Source organism: Cnephaeus nilssonii (genome assembly GCF_951640355.1).
Source record: "Cnephaeus nilssonii genome assembly, chromosome: 22".
Classification (NCBI taxonomy): Eukaryota; Metazoa; Chordata; class Mammalia; order Chiroptera; family Vespertilionidae; genus Cnephaeus; species Cnephaeus nilssonii.
This window is the reverse complement of record NC_137093.1, coordinates 29,266,480-29,280,363: the sequence shown is the minus strand read 5'-3', so window position 1 is coordinate 29,280,363 and position 13,884 is coordinate 29,266,480. Positions and strand designations below refer to the sequence as shown.

The window sequence follows — 13,884 nt, the reverse complement described above, 5'->3', positions numbered from 1 at the left end:
TATGGCCAGTTTTCTCCCCTTGTGTATTTTCTTATTGGCTATTGTGCTATGAACTGAATGTGTACCTCCAAAATTCATATATTGAAATCCTAACCACCAGTGTGCCTCTATTTGAAGATGGGGCATTTAAGAAAATTAGGGTTAAATGTGGTTATGAAGTTGGGGCCCTGATCCTATAAGATCAGTGTCCTTAGAAGAGAGAAACCAGGGAGGGAGCTCACTCTCTCTAGACACACACCCAAGGAAAGGCCATGTGAAGACAGTGAGAAGGTGGCTGTCTGCAAGCCGGGAAGAGAGTTCTCACCAGAAACTGACCCTGCTGACATCTTGATCTTGGACTCCTAGCCTCCAGAACTGTGAGAAAATATTAATTTCTGTGTTTAAGGCAAGCAGTGAGTGGTATTTTATTACATAGGCCAGAGCAGACTAAGACAGATGGCATATAGGTGTACCTAGCAACATTGCTAAAATCACTTTTCAGATCTTGCCTCTAATGACAATAATTCTTGGCCTAGCTCAGTGGTCGGCAAACCGCGGCTCACGAGCCACATGTAGCTCTTTGGCCCCTTGAGTGTGGCTCTTCCACAAAATACCACGGCCTGGGTGAGTCTATGTTGAAGAAGTGGCGTTAGAAGAAGTTTAAGTTTAAAAATTTGGCTCTCAAAAGAAATTTCAATCGTTGTACTGCTGATATTTGGCTCTGTTGACTAACGAGTTTGCCGACCACTGCCTAGCTGCTTTGGCTCAGTGGATAGAGCATTGGCCTGCGGACTGAAGGGTCCCGGGCTCCATCCCCAGTAGGGGCTGTGCAGGAGGCAGCCAATCAATAATTCTCTCTCATCATTGGTGTTTCTGTCTTGCTCTCCCTCTCCCTTCATCTCTGCAATAAAAATATTCTTTAAAAATAAAATGAAGTAACAATAATTCTTTTTTCTTTCTAGTCCATATAATTGTTAATCTTTTTTTGTCCTATTGCATTGAATAGGATGCCAGTTCAATGCTTAATAGTATGAGAAATAGAATCAGTAGGTCCTGACTTAATTTATGTTTCTATTTCTAAAGTTTTACTTTAATTATGATTTTTGCTATGGGGTTGGCAGTTGTCTTTTATTATCTTAAAATGAAGTTACCTTTCATTCTGAGTTTGTTAAGAATTTTATCAAGAAGAATTGCTGAAATGTATTGAATATTTTCCTTAAGCTATCTGGGTAATAATTTTTTTATATTAACCTATTTCTACATTAACTGGTTAATATGATTATTGGCCTTAAAAATAAAAGTCAGTTACGTTGCCAGCAAAAATGGGTTAATTCAGGACAAACACGCTATAGCAAAAGCCATAGGCAAGTTCAACAGACAAAAGAAAGGAATGTTATTTTATGGAGGAAAAGGAAGAAGTTGGGAGGAAGAGTTTTGAACAGAAGTTCTTTGGGAGAAGCAAGAGTGCAGGGGGAGGGTGGTCTCATTGGCTGAGCTGCAGGGGTGTTCGGTTTCTCAATTTCTTGTAAGAGACGCAATATATATCTTTTCTGTTGGGATCTGTAATTGGCAATTCTTCCTGTAAATGACATCAAGTGTGAGAGCTCCCCCTCTGGCCTCCTGACTCCATTTTATTGAATATTCCCTTTACTCCGTGGTCGGCAAACTGCGGCTCGTGAGCCACATGTGGCTCTTTGGCCCCTTGAGTGTGGCTCTTCCACAAAATACCACGGCCTGGGCGAGTCTATTTTGAAGAAGTGGCGTTAGAAGTTTAAGTTTAAAAAGTTTGGCTCTCAAAAGAAATTTCAATCATTGTACTGTTGGTATTTGGCTCTGTTGACTAATGAGTTTGCCGACCACTGGTCTTTACTGTGTAACATTCCACGTGCACTTGAGAATGTCCATTCTGGTGTGGTTGGGTAGAGTGCTCATGCATGTCTGTCAGGTCTAGTTGGTTTATAGTGTTCAAGTTGTCTATTTCCTTTGATTGTTATGGGTTGAGTTGTATCCCCCAAAAGACAGGGTAGAGTCCTAACCCCTACACCTCAGAATGTGACCCTATGTATACATAGGATCTTTACAGAGATTATCATGTTAAAATGAGGTCATTAGGAGAGCCCTAAACCAATATGCCTGGTAACCTTATAAAAAGGAGGAATTTGGATTGAAAATATATACACATAAGGAGAAAATGATGTGAAGAGACAAAGGGAGAAGATGGGTATCTACAAGCCAAGAGAGGTCTGGAACCGACTCTTCCCTCACAAGCCTCAGAAGGAATCAAACCCGCTGGCACCTTGATTTCAGGCTTCCAGCCTCCAGAAACGAGACTTGAAGCAAACACTCATTTTCTGGTACTTTGCGTTACAGAAGCCCTAGCAAATGAACAAAGATTTTGGTACTAGAAAATAGGGTGCTGCTATAGCAAATGCCTAAAAATGTGGAAATGGCTTGGAATTGATAGCAGATGGTAGAGTTTTGAGGCATTTGATAGAGAAAGCCCAGATTGCCTTGAGACAACTTGGTAGAAATACTAATGTTAAAGGTGTACAAATGTTACTTTTGGTAAGGTGTTGGGATAAAAATGAGTAACATGTTATTGGAGTTGGAGAAAAGGAGATCTTTGTACTAAAGTGAGAGAGAACTGGTTAAATTGTGTTCTGTTTTGTAAAAAGTAGAACTTACAGTGAACTGGGATGTTTAGCTGAAGAGATTCCCAAGTGCTCTTTGGCTAAATGCTGTCCTCTGAGCCCACTTGGGTGGTGGCCCTGCTCTCTCCTCCCTGCATGGTAGACCAGTTGTCTGGAATTTAAATAGCTGTCACCTTCTAGAACCGAGGTGGTGGTGCTGCGTTGAGGTTCTTTCTCTTTCCCCTTTTTAAGATTAACTCATGTTTACAGCTAGATAGCTCTATCAGCTTGTTTCCTGCCTGTAGAATTTCAGAAGTCCCACAGCATTCCTTCATTTCAACCCATCTCTGTCCCCTTCGGTCCAAGTTGGTAGTATTTCTGCTGAGATAACTAATTGGATTTACAAGTCACACACCTAACATCTTTAACAAACAGTTGTTGTCCAGCCACATCCTAGGTGTTCTCTCCACAGTATGCTTTCTCATGGAATCTTTATAATTCCTTCCTGCGTACCAATCCATTATTCAATGTATCTCTGTACTCTTGCTATTAGCAGCAAACTGCAGCTAGCCAGTGGGCTGTAGTTTGCCAATATGTAGTCTTTGTCCCTGAATGAAGAGCATACAGTGCAAATTATCAGAGCTTGCTAGGCTGTTCTGATTCCTAAGATATCTCTACTCGAATTATCAGACTTTTTCTAGACCAATGCATGTTTACATAAGGGGTTAATGAGCATTTGAAATTGATGAGTTTTTAAATTCAGCAAGCCAAATATACATATATTTGCCTTCCACTATCTGAACCCTACAGCTATGAGTAAGCAATTATTTCATTAATGTCACAAGAGTTGCTTTGAGGTGAAATTTCAGGGCTTCAAGTCTGTCACTGTTGAATTTAAGAGCTGATATGACCAGACGTGTCCATCTCACCTCCTGTCCCATATTTCCTCATACATTTAAAGTTCTTCTATGGAAATAGCTCCTCAGAGGTCCCAGAATCATATCAGGGGCCACAAACTTTTTGGTGTACACAAACAATACCACCATTTCATATTATGGGATAAAAATTTTCTCTAACATTTTGTTACATATACACTACTCTGGAGCAACAATTTATCAATTAAATCCCTGCAGTTATAAGAAAGATAAACTCATTCTCCTTAACTTTAACTGAAAAATATATTTTTTATTAAAAAGATACGAAGAAGCACCCATAACACCAGAAAACCAGGTTCAAAAAGGGACAGTATTCAGAGTTAGTCTAAGACAGTGGTCGGCAAACTCATCAGTCAACAGAGCCAAATATCAACAGTACAACGATTGAAATTTCTTTTGAGAGCCAAATTTTTTAAACTTAAACTTCTTCTAACGCCACTTCTTTAAAATAGACTCGCCCAGGCCATGGTATTTTGTGGAAGAGCCACACTCTAGGGGCCAAAGAACCGCATGTGGCTCGCGAGCCACAGTTTGCCGACCACGGGTCTAGGATATCAGTACAGCAGGAATCTATTATTTGAATAGAATCTGGGAGAAGAACATAGGAGTTCCCACATCTCCTTTATGGTTCATGTGAGATTGAATTAAATTAAAAATCCTGGAAAAGAAGCTACTATTACCCAACAATGGGAATAATGCCTCCCTGTCGCTAGTGGAAAAGACACCACAGGATGCACACACAGAGGTACTTCTGCAGAGAAAACTAGAGTGCTCTTATCAATCAAGGGGAATGGACACTGAACTGCTAAACTATACTCAATGTTCATTACAATGAATTCTCTTCAGCAGCCCTGTAATCATTGCCAGACCCACTTACGTAGACTCCTGAAACAAGTGAACTCATTTGGAGTGAGAACCATACCTTTTCATTTATTAAAAGCCACATTATATTAGCTATATTCCTAAGAAAGAGAGACAATACTGATAGTTATCATTTAACAGGAAGAATACTGGGGGATGTTATTCCACAAACTACTGAGTGTAACAAGTTACATTGAAAAATAAAAACAAAATTTTAAAAAGTGCTGTTGAGGCCCTGCCAGCATGGCTGTTGGTTGGGCGTTGTCTTGTGCACTGAAAGGTTGCTGGCACATGCCTGGGTTGTGGGCTCAATCCCTGCTAAGGAACATGCAGGAGGCAGCTGATCAGTCTTTCTCTCTCCTTTCCTCTTTCTAAAAGTCAATAAAAATAGTTTTAAAAACGCTATTCAGTGCTGTTCATGAAAGTCACCTTAAATATTCCTTAACCTACAGAATATGTCCCTTATCTTGACATTTTATTTACATATTAAAATAAAAACTTTTATACTCCACCATGTAAGTCTACCATTTATAATTATTTTCTTCACTCTAAAACATAGCTTCTAATTTAGAATGTGACTCTCCATTTAACACATTTTCTATGAGAAAATGCTTTCCCAGTTTAATAAATTTATTAAATGTTCTCAATATGAATTCTCAAAATTACATCTTCATAATGATGCCAGCACATTTGATATAGTTCCTGCTCAATTTCTTCAGTTATTCTCATCTATCAAGTTTGTATATGACTTATTTCTAAAATCTTTTGCAGTCATTACAAATATGACTGTTTTCTCTCCTATATGACTTATTTGATATGAGTGAATTTTTGGGACTGCCTGCTTATATATCCTGTCTATATTATCATCTGAAGTCTCCAAAGGACCAAGTTTTATTAGAATATTTCTAACCTCTACTTCATTCTAATTTCACTTGTGAGTTTTTCTATGTATACGGAGCCCTGAATTCCAACAGAAGGATTTCCCGCATTCAGAACATTTCCATGGTTTCTCTCCTGTGTGAACTCGTTGATGTTCACTGAGAGATGACTTCTGAGTGAAGGCTTTCCCACACTCACTGCATTTGAAAGGTTTCTCTCCTGAATGAGTTTTCTGGTGTATCTGGAGTGATGCCTTCCTAGGATAGGCTTTCTCACATTCACTGCATTCGTAGGGCTTCTCTGTTGAGTGAGTTCTTTGATGTATAATTAGCTGTGACTTCCCACAAAAGGCTCTCTCACAGAAACTACATTCATAGGGCCTCTCTCCTGTGTGTGTTCTCCTGTGTATGACGAGGTACGACTTGCTGCTGAAAGCCTTCCCACACTCACTGCATCCATAGGGCTTCTCTCCTGCGTGAGCTCTCAGATGTGCAGTGAGCTGTTCCTTCCTCCCGAAGGCCTTCCCACACTCACTGCATTGATAAGGATTATTTCCTGTGTGAACTCCCTGATGGACAATGAGCTGTGTCTTCATATTGAAGGCTTTCCCACAATCACTGCATTGATAAGGTTTCTCTCCTGTATGCATTCTGATGTGAACGAGGAGGTATGACTTACTCCTAAAGGCTTTCCCACATTCGTTGCATTTATGGGGTTTCACTCCTGTGTGAGTTCTCTGGTGTACAACAAATGGTGACTTCAAACTAAAGGCTTTCCCACATTCACTGCATTCATAGGGTTTCACTCCTGTATGACTTCTCTGGTGTAAAATAAGCTGTGACTTCCAGCTATAGGCTTTTCCACATTCACTGCAACCATATGGTTTCCCTCCTGTGTGAATTTCCTGATGGACGATGAGCTGTGACCTGAAAGAGAAGACTTTACCACATTCACTACATGAGTAGGGTTTTTCTCCTGTATGAACTCTCTGATGAGCATTAAGGTTTGACTTGGCACTGAAGGCTCTTTCACACTTAGTGCATTCGTAAGGTCTCTCCCCTGTGTGAATTCTGAGATGAACAATGAGCTGTGATTTACAACGAAAAGCTTTCCCACATTCACCACATACACAGTTTTTTTCTGTACTGTGAGCTCTTTGATGCTTAAGAAAATATGATTGTTCATATCCATGAAACTTATCAGGACTCTTTCTTAGATAGCTTCTGGTTAAACCTGAATTTTGTGTCAAACTTTTTCCAAGTGTGTTACACTTATGGAGTCTTTGTCTTGAAGAAGCCTGGGTTTTGCTCAGATGAAGTTTTCCAAATGTGTTACAAGCATAGTTTCTCTCAAGACTTTGAAGCTCATCTTGATTCTTCTGGTACCACTCCTTCCAATCTTCTAGAAAGAAAAATATTTTTAAATCATAACATGAACTAAATATAGAATGTAAGTTTTAGAACTTCCATGTAGTGAGTCTTTTCCTCTGGGTAACAGGCCTCTGACACTGGTTCAAAGAAATATTGGCCAAATGCACTCGAACCAGAGATCTAAGCATGGGGGTGAAGGGAACTGAATCAAACCAAACCAAACCCCATTGTGGAAATGGGTAGCAAATTAGCAGTGACAAAGGGGAGATAGTTGGAACACTGATCCCTGACATCATCAAGCTTTTAAATTAAGCCACTGTGGAGCTATTGCCCTATGGCAGACAATTTGTCATTTGAGACTATAAATTCTTATTGTTTACTTTGATTGAACCAGAGTTTTAAGATACTTGTTTATATTCTCAGACTAGTGATAGGATGCTTATGAAAATAAATCTAGCAGCAACAGCTAAGGGGAATATTCGAGTTCTCAAATACATCTAAGATGTTGAGTTATCCAAGTATGAGAGAATATAGATCTAGGCAGCCGAGGAGGCTCAGTGGTTGAGCGTCGACATTTGAACCAGTTGGTCACAGTTGGATTCCCGGTCAGGGTATATGCCCAGGTTGCAAGCTCGATCCCCGATCAGGCAGAAGGTAGCTGATCAATGATTCTTTCTCATCACCAATGTTTCTATCTCTCTCTCCCACTCCATTCCTCTAAGGATTAAATGCCAACAGAAATAAAAGCAGTACCTAGATTAGCAAAGGAGACCAGGGTGCCCAAGGTGAGCCCCAGAGCAAGGATATAAGACTAGAAGTGCAAGAACAATAATCATAACAACAAGAAAACTGAGGGAGAACAGTGATTTCAGAAGAAATTACTTCCCACTTCTGACACTGAGAATGAAGAGTGGAAAGTACAGGGGAACTCTCTTGCAAGCATGTCAGACCTGGGACTAGACTACAGAAGAAAAAGAGGATGAAAATATCAATTTTGATGTTATAACACTGAAAGAGAAAAAAGCTTAAAATTTCAGAATGGAAGAGCCTTTCAATAGTTATAGCAGTAAACAGCCAAATTTGGGAAATAAACCCCTTTGAATAACTCAAAAGGAAAAAGGGGCCATGGAATTATTATTATGGTGATAAAATCACTTAAAAATACAGTGGAGACCAGGTTAGGCTTCAGAATTATAAGAAAAGTGCCTGCCAAGCCGGAGTGGCTCAGTTGGTTGAGTGTCATCATGTGCACAGAAAGGTTGCTGGTTCAGTTCCCAGTCAGGGTATGTGTGGAAGGCAATTGATCGATGTTTTTCTCTCACATTGATGTTTCTCTCTCTCTCTTTCTCTCCCTTACTCTAAGTATGTCCTTGAGTGAGAATTTATATATATTTTATTGATTTTAGAGAGGAAGGGAGAGGGAGAGAGAGAGATGGAAACATCAATGATGAGAATCATTGATTGGCTGCCTCTTGCACGCCCCCTACTGGGGATCGAGCCTGCAACCCAGGACTGTGCCCTTGGCCGGAATCGAACCTGGGACCTTTCAGTCCTCAGGCTGACACTCTATCCATTGAGCTAAACCAGCTAGGGCTGAGTGAGAATTTAAAAAGAAAAGAAAAAAAGTGCCTAAGAAACAAACAGTTATAATTTCAAAGTGATCAGTGAAAAGAGAGAAGAAGGCAAAAAAAATCTCCGAAGACAGTAAAGGCAAGAGAAGGAAGTAAAAGACTGTGGGGAGAGTCTAAGGGATTCAACTGTGACCACAAAGGAGAAAAGAGATGTCAGGGAAGTGGAGGCATGAGTGACACCAAGTGAGAGGCCTGGAAGCCTGAGACGGTCCATGACCATGAGAAGGAAGGCCGAGAAAGAAGGTGCCAGAAGGAAGAAAACGAACACAGAAAACGGTATTTGAACAGAGTGTACAAAAGGAGGGCACGCCTTCCTCACAGAGCCAGGGGTCTAAAGCCCCAACATGGGCAGAATGGCAACCATTTTCTCACCTGAGGAGCTAGCAGGATCCCCCCGACCCCGCTGCCCCATGGTTCAGGGACTTTAAACAAAAGTGTCTGCACCCAGTGCTGCCTGAGTGGCACCCCGTGTACTCCCACACCTCCTGTCTTCCTGGTTCCCACTCACCCACCTGGGCAGCTCTGATGAGAAAATTTGGCATTTCTTATCCAGGGCTCTTCTCCTTGCTCCAACTTGAAGATTAGATCAGGTTTGGTACCATGATACCCTGTTAATGGAAAATCACAAAGGATGTGAGCTAAACTGCTAGGGGTCGAGACATCAGGAGCCACAACGTGACACTGCTCATGTGTACTTGGGAGGTGATAGCCAAACAGGGATGAACACGTGACCTCTAAAGTTCATGGCCATAATCATCAGGTTCTTCAGAGGCCCCAGGGTAAATCAACAAAAGAAAAGGGATGGCAACTTATGACCCAGAGTCTGCGTTAACAGAGAAGCTGTACTCACCTACAGACACCAGGTTGCGATAGTTTTCCAGTATCACATCCCTGTACAGGTACTTCTGCGCAGAATCCAGTAATTGCCATTCTTCCCGGGTGAAGTCCATAGATATATCCTTGAATGACAATAATTCCTGTAATAACACATACCCCATTCAATCTGATGCAGTTACCCTAGGTCAGTGGTCGGCAAACTCATTAGTCAACAGAGCCAAATATCAACAGGACAACGATTGAAATTTCTTTTGAGAGCCAAATTTTTTAAATTTAAACTTCTTCTAACGCCACTTCTTCAAAATAGACTCGCCCAGGCTGTGGTATTTTATGGAAGAGCCACACTCAAGGGGCCAAAGAGCTGCATGTGGCTCGCGAGCCGCAGTTTGCCGACCACGGCCCTAGGTGACGTAGGAGTAGCACTTTTACACACATTTCATAGTTAAGTACATAAATGCTACAATAAATATGGCACTTTACCTTGAAAAAGACCTGACGTCCGGGCGTCAGAGGGGCTGCAGCTTATCGTAAAGTGGTGGAAAGAAGTTGTCTAAAATCAGAAAGCTCCCATTGTTCGCTAAGATATCAACTATGTTGAAACAAATTCACATTTTAAAATCAAACATGAGCCCTAGCCAGTGTTGCTGAGTTGATTGAGCGTCATCCTGTGACCAAAAGGTGACCAGTTTGATTCCCAGTCAGGGTTTCCGTGCAGGAGGCAGCCGATCCATGTATGTATATCTATATCTATCTATCTATCTATCTATCTATCTGTCTATCTATATCTCCAATTTAAAAAATTAAATAAAAAAATAAAGCTAACATGATGGCAGAACTGACTGTATTTACAAATTTATTCCGATGAATTTGAAAACTTAGAAGGAATGGAAAAGTTTCCAGGAAAATAAAACTAACCAAAATTGGCCCAGAAATAATTAGGAAAGCCAGACCAACTAGTCAATGATCATACAACACACTGAAATAGTACCAAAGGTATAGCAACTCGAAAAGGTAATGGTCTCACACTATATTTACAAGTCAGGCCTATCCCTGATCCAAGAAACAGCAAATTCCCATCACATCTGACATGATGCAGAGCCAGGAAGTGATGGGTACAGAGCATCATACGAATGTGCATAATCCCACAGACAATGCCAGGCAAGAACAGCACAAACTGTAATCTAATCTCATTTATTATGAACTCTGGTCAATATTCCTAGGAAAGTAAAAGGAATCCTATACATACACACATAGTAAACTGAGACAAGGAAGATTATCCAAAAAAAAATTATAGGGCAGTCCATTGTATTAAGTACTCTTTTCTCGAATTACAGGGAGAGAAAAACAAACACATTCTCCAAGCTTTCATGTCTGTTGCGCTCACTCCAGTCCTTCATAGCCATCCTGTCCCTGTCACTGCTCTGAGTCCTCTGCCGGATCCTTTCCAGGGCCCTGTTCAGTCATATCCTGAGCTACCGCGATCATAGGTGCCTTTCATCCGTTTATTTCCAGTTGAGAATTCCCACTGAGCTACAGACCGAACGACAGGCCGTGCATATTAAATACCACAAAACCACACCGGTGCCTGGATGCGTCTTCTCACAGGGCTCCCCGGCTGGAACACACCTCGGTGCTGTCCTTGCCTGGTTCTTGTCTGTGGGGTTAGGCGAGTTTGTAAGCACCATTTCCTGGCTCTATGTCAGTTCAGCAAGGGCTGGAGTCGCCCCTCTTGCTCACTCCGTCAGTCCAGGTGGTCCACTCCCCCTCCCTTCCTCCAAACCTGCTTCGTTCTGCTAGGCACCCCAAACTCCTCTCCCTACCCATGAACCTGCCTCTATGCCCAAGGTTCACTTGATGACCCTCCCCGCCCCGCGCCAGACCACAGCTCCTCTAAAACAAGAACCCTGAAAAAAAATGAAAAAAAATAAAACAAGAACCCTGCATAACTGATCTTTGCACCGCCAGCCCCGGCCCCAGGGACCCTCATTTCCCTCGGAGTTCAGGGTCCGCAACTGGCAATCAAGTGTAACCGCTGAAGGAGAGGGCCCCGGACACAAAATGCCAGAAGACATTGTTTCCGGAGACCCAGAGCCGGGGCAGCCCGGGAGTCCAGGCCCTGGATGTGACCGTGCAGGGATGACCGTGTCCGCGCCCAGCGCCGTCAGCTCTGAAAAGGAGAAAGTCCCTACTTACCCAACACGCAGCTGCCCGGATCTGGGTGGCCATCCCGTGCGGTTCCGTGCAGGCTGCGGGGGAGAGCACCGAACCGTGAAGGTCTCGCTGCTGCTTCCACCCGCGCCCCCCCGAGGAGGGACCTCGCGCCCCCACAGAGCGAGGTTTCGGGGCTGAGTCCCTCCCGGGGAGGCGACCTCCGAGCCTGGATAGAGGAACCGGAGAGAGGAGTTCGTACCGTCCCGCGGCCCTCATGCGTGAGGACCGAGGCCGGGCTGGATCCGTCCACGATGGGACCGACCGTGGAGGGCTCCGCTGGACAAGAGCCGGGTCAGCAATGGCCGAATCCGCGGCCACGGACACTCACAACGCCCCCCGCCCGCTGGTGCACACTGACAACAAGCCAGAAACAGCACCGCAGGCGCGTACCGATCACGGCCGCGGGGCGGCGCACGCGGAAGTACGTCATGCGTCCAAGAGCCGGGCGGGACAGGCCGGGATGAAAACTACATCTCCCAGAATCCTCTGCGGAGCGTCCAACTAACTGGACCGGCTACCAGGAGGCAGGAAGGGACAGAGATTTGGAACCTGACGGGAAAGGCAGACCACGGGCGGGCCTCCGCGAGAGTCCGGGCCCGTCAGTCCAGGGCACCCTTACGTCCCAGCTTCCGCACAGCCCACGCAGCCCCGGGAGAAGGCTGGCATCGCTAGAGCCGCAGGCGTGCTCAGGTCTTGATGTCAAAACAAGATAGAGGTAGACCCCAAGGCATAGCAGAGAGGGGCACTGTGAGGCTGCAAGCTGCAGTTCCCAGGGTTTTTAAAACAGTTTGATTATCAGTGCACCAAGTAATACAGTTACCAACCTCATAAAGGGGGAAGTACAGTAGGCGAAGAGAGAAATAAATAGAAGTGCCCCCATAATAGGAGACATTAACATACTTCTCTCGGTCCGACACAGATCAAGCGACCCACTCTCGTAACCATGCAATGTAACTATAATAGCATAATTTTAACAGGCCTTTCTGTCCGAAAATATTTTTTAAAAAGCTATCTACTCAACAAACAGTGAATGGAAATGCAGACAAAATGTAAACAACACTATGTAAAAATTTATGGGAGAAACTTAAAGCAGTGTTGAAAAATTTCATAATGCTGAGGAATTATAACAGTAAAAAAAAAACCAAATTAAATGTATTTAATTCTCAAAAAGTCATTAAAGAACAACAGAGTAAGCCAAAGCAAAGGAAATTTAAAAATAAAAGCAGACAACTAAGCAAAATTAGCAAGAACAGAAAAGATTCAAATAATAGTATAAATCCACTCAAAGCAATTGACAGAGAACACTACTAAAAGACTTAAAAATGCATAATTTTTATGTATACATGGAACATTCTCCAGGATAAATTCTATGGTGGACCACAGTAAATTTAAAAGGATTGAAATCATACCTTTTCTTACAACAGTGACATAAGAAACCAACCCCAGAAAAAATGGAGTAAGTTTCCAGATTTTTGGAAATTAAAAAACACACTTTTAAGTAAGCCCCTAAACTCAAAGAAGAAATCACAAGGGAAATTAGAAAATACTTTGAATTGAATTAAAATGAAAATGCATATATGAGAGCATACACTATTTGTCTTTCTCTGCCTGACTCATTTCACTTAGCATAATGTCTCATTCTCCCTTTTTGGGATAAAAATTTATAGTATTTTAAATTTTATTTTTAAAAGCTGAATTTATCAAGGTAAGCTTTTCCTATTTTAATTCCTTAATTCCTGCTTTTATAATCATTGTTTTCTCTTTCCATAATTGCATTTAATTTTTCCCTAAATTTCTCATTTTATTTATTTTCATTCCTTTTATTAGTACTGTTGGATTAGGTAAATTCTCTTCTGGGGACACATCTGTGTTGGCTCATACACTTTTTAAAAATATTTTTTTATTTTTTAATATATATATATATTAAATATATATATATTTTAAATATCTTTTTATTGATTTCAGAGAGGAAGGGAGAGGGAGAGATAGAAACGCCAATGATGAGAAAGAATCATTGGTTGGCTGCCTCCAGCACACCTAACACTGGGGATAGAGCCTGGAACCTGGGCTTGTGCCCTCACGGGGGATCCAACAGTGACCTCCTGCTTCATAGGTTGACGCTTAACCACTGAGCCACACTGACCAGACAGTATGGTTATTTTTAACTTAATTTTTTTTTCTTTTACAGAGAGGGTAAGGAATAGAGAGGGACAGAAAGATCCATCGGTTGCCTCCCGTTACCTCCCCTACGCACTCCGACTACCGGCCGAACCCACAACCTGGACCGGGAATGAGTTCTCGGGCGAACGCTCAACCAACTGAACCAGACTGACTAGGGCCGCTCACACGTTTCAATCCGCAGCACCGGCTCCACCCATCTCTGAATCACGCACCCTGGCAGCTACCAAGGGGCTTTAAACCCCGAACCTGTCAATCCTGCAAGCAGGTCGCAGAGCCCTCTGGGAAGTGTAGTTCTGAAGCGAGCGGAATTCCGGGAAATGTAGTTCTGCGCAGACACTTCCGCCTTCGGGTGGTGTCAGTGGGGTGCTGA

At 42.6% G+C, this 13,884-nt stretch overlaps 1 protein-coding gene across 4 annotated transcripts; it reads right to left on the bottom strand.

The window, feature by feature from the left end:
* Window positions 1–3,712: 3,712 nt before the first annotated feature.
* LOC307094107 (uncharacterized protein) lies at window positions 3,713–13,883 on the bottom strand. 4 transcript variants are annotated; one of them, XM_079762657.1, is made up of 5 exons: window positions 13,761–13,883; window positions 9,603–9,711; window positions 9,136–9,262; window positions 8,798–8,893; window positions 3,713–6,685 (listed from the first exon to the last, which is right to left on the bottom strand). In XM_079762657.1, the coding sequence occupies exons 3-5, from the start codon at window positions 9,233–9,235 to the stop codon at window positions 5,334–5,336; spliced, it is 1,548 nt and encodes a 515-aa protein (XP_079618783.1). In that variant the 5' UTR covers window positions 9,236–9,262; window positions 9,603–9,711; window positions 13,761–13,883; the 3' UTR covers window positions 3,713–5,333. The 4 variants fall into 4 exon arrangements, with proteins under 4 accessions (XP_079618783.1, XP_079618780.1, XP_079618781.1 ...); XM_079762654.1 differs by lacking the exons at window positions 9,603–9,711; window positions 13,761–13,883 and adding an exon at window positions 11,316–12,315; XM_079762655.1 differs by lacking the exons at window positions 9,603–9,711; window positions 13,761–13,883 and adding an exon at window positions 11,316–12,315 and having other exon boundaries at window positions 3,713–6,682.
* Window position 13,884: the final 1 nt, after the last annotated feature.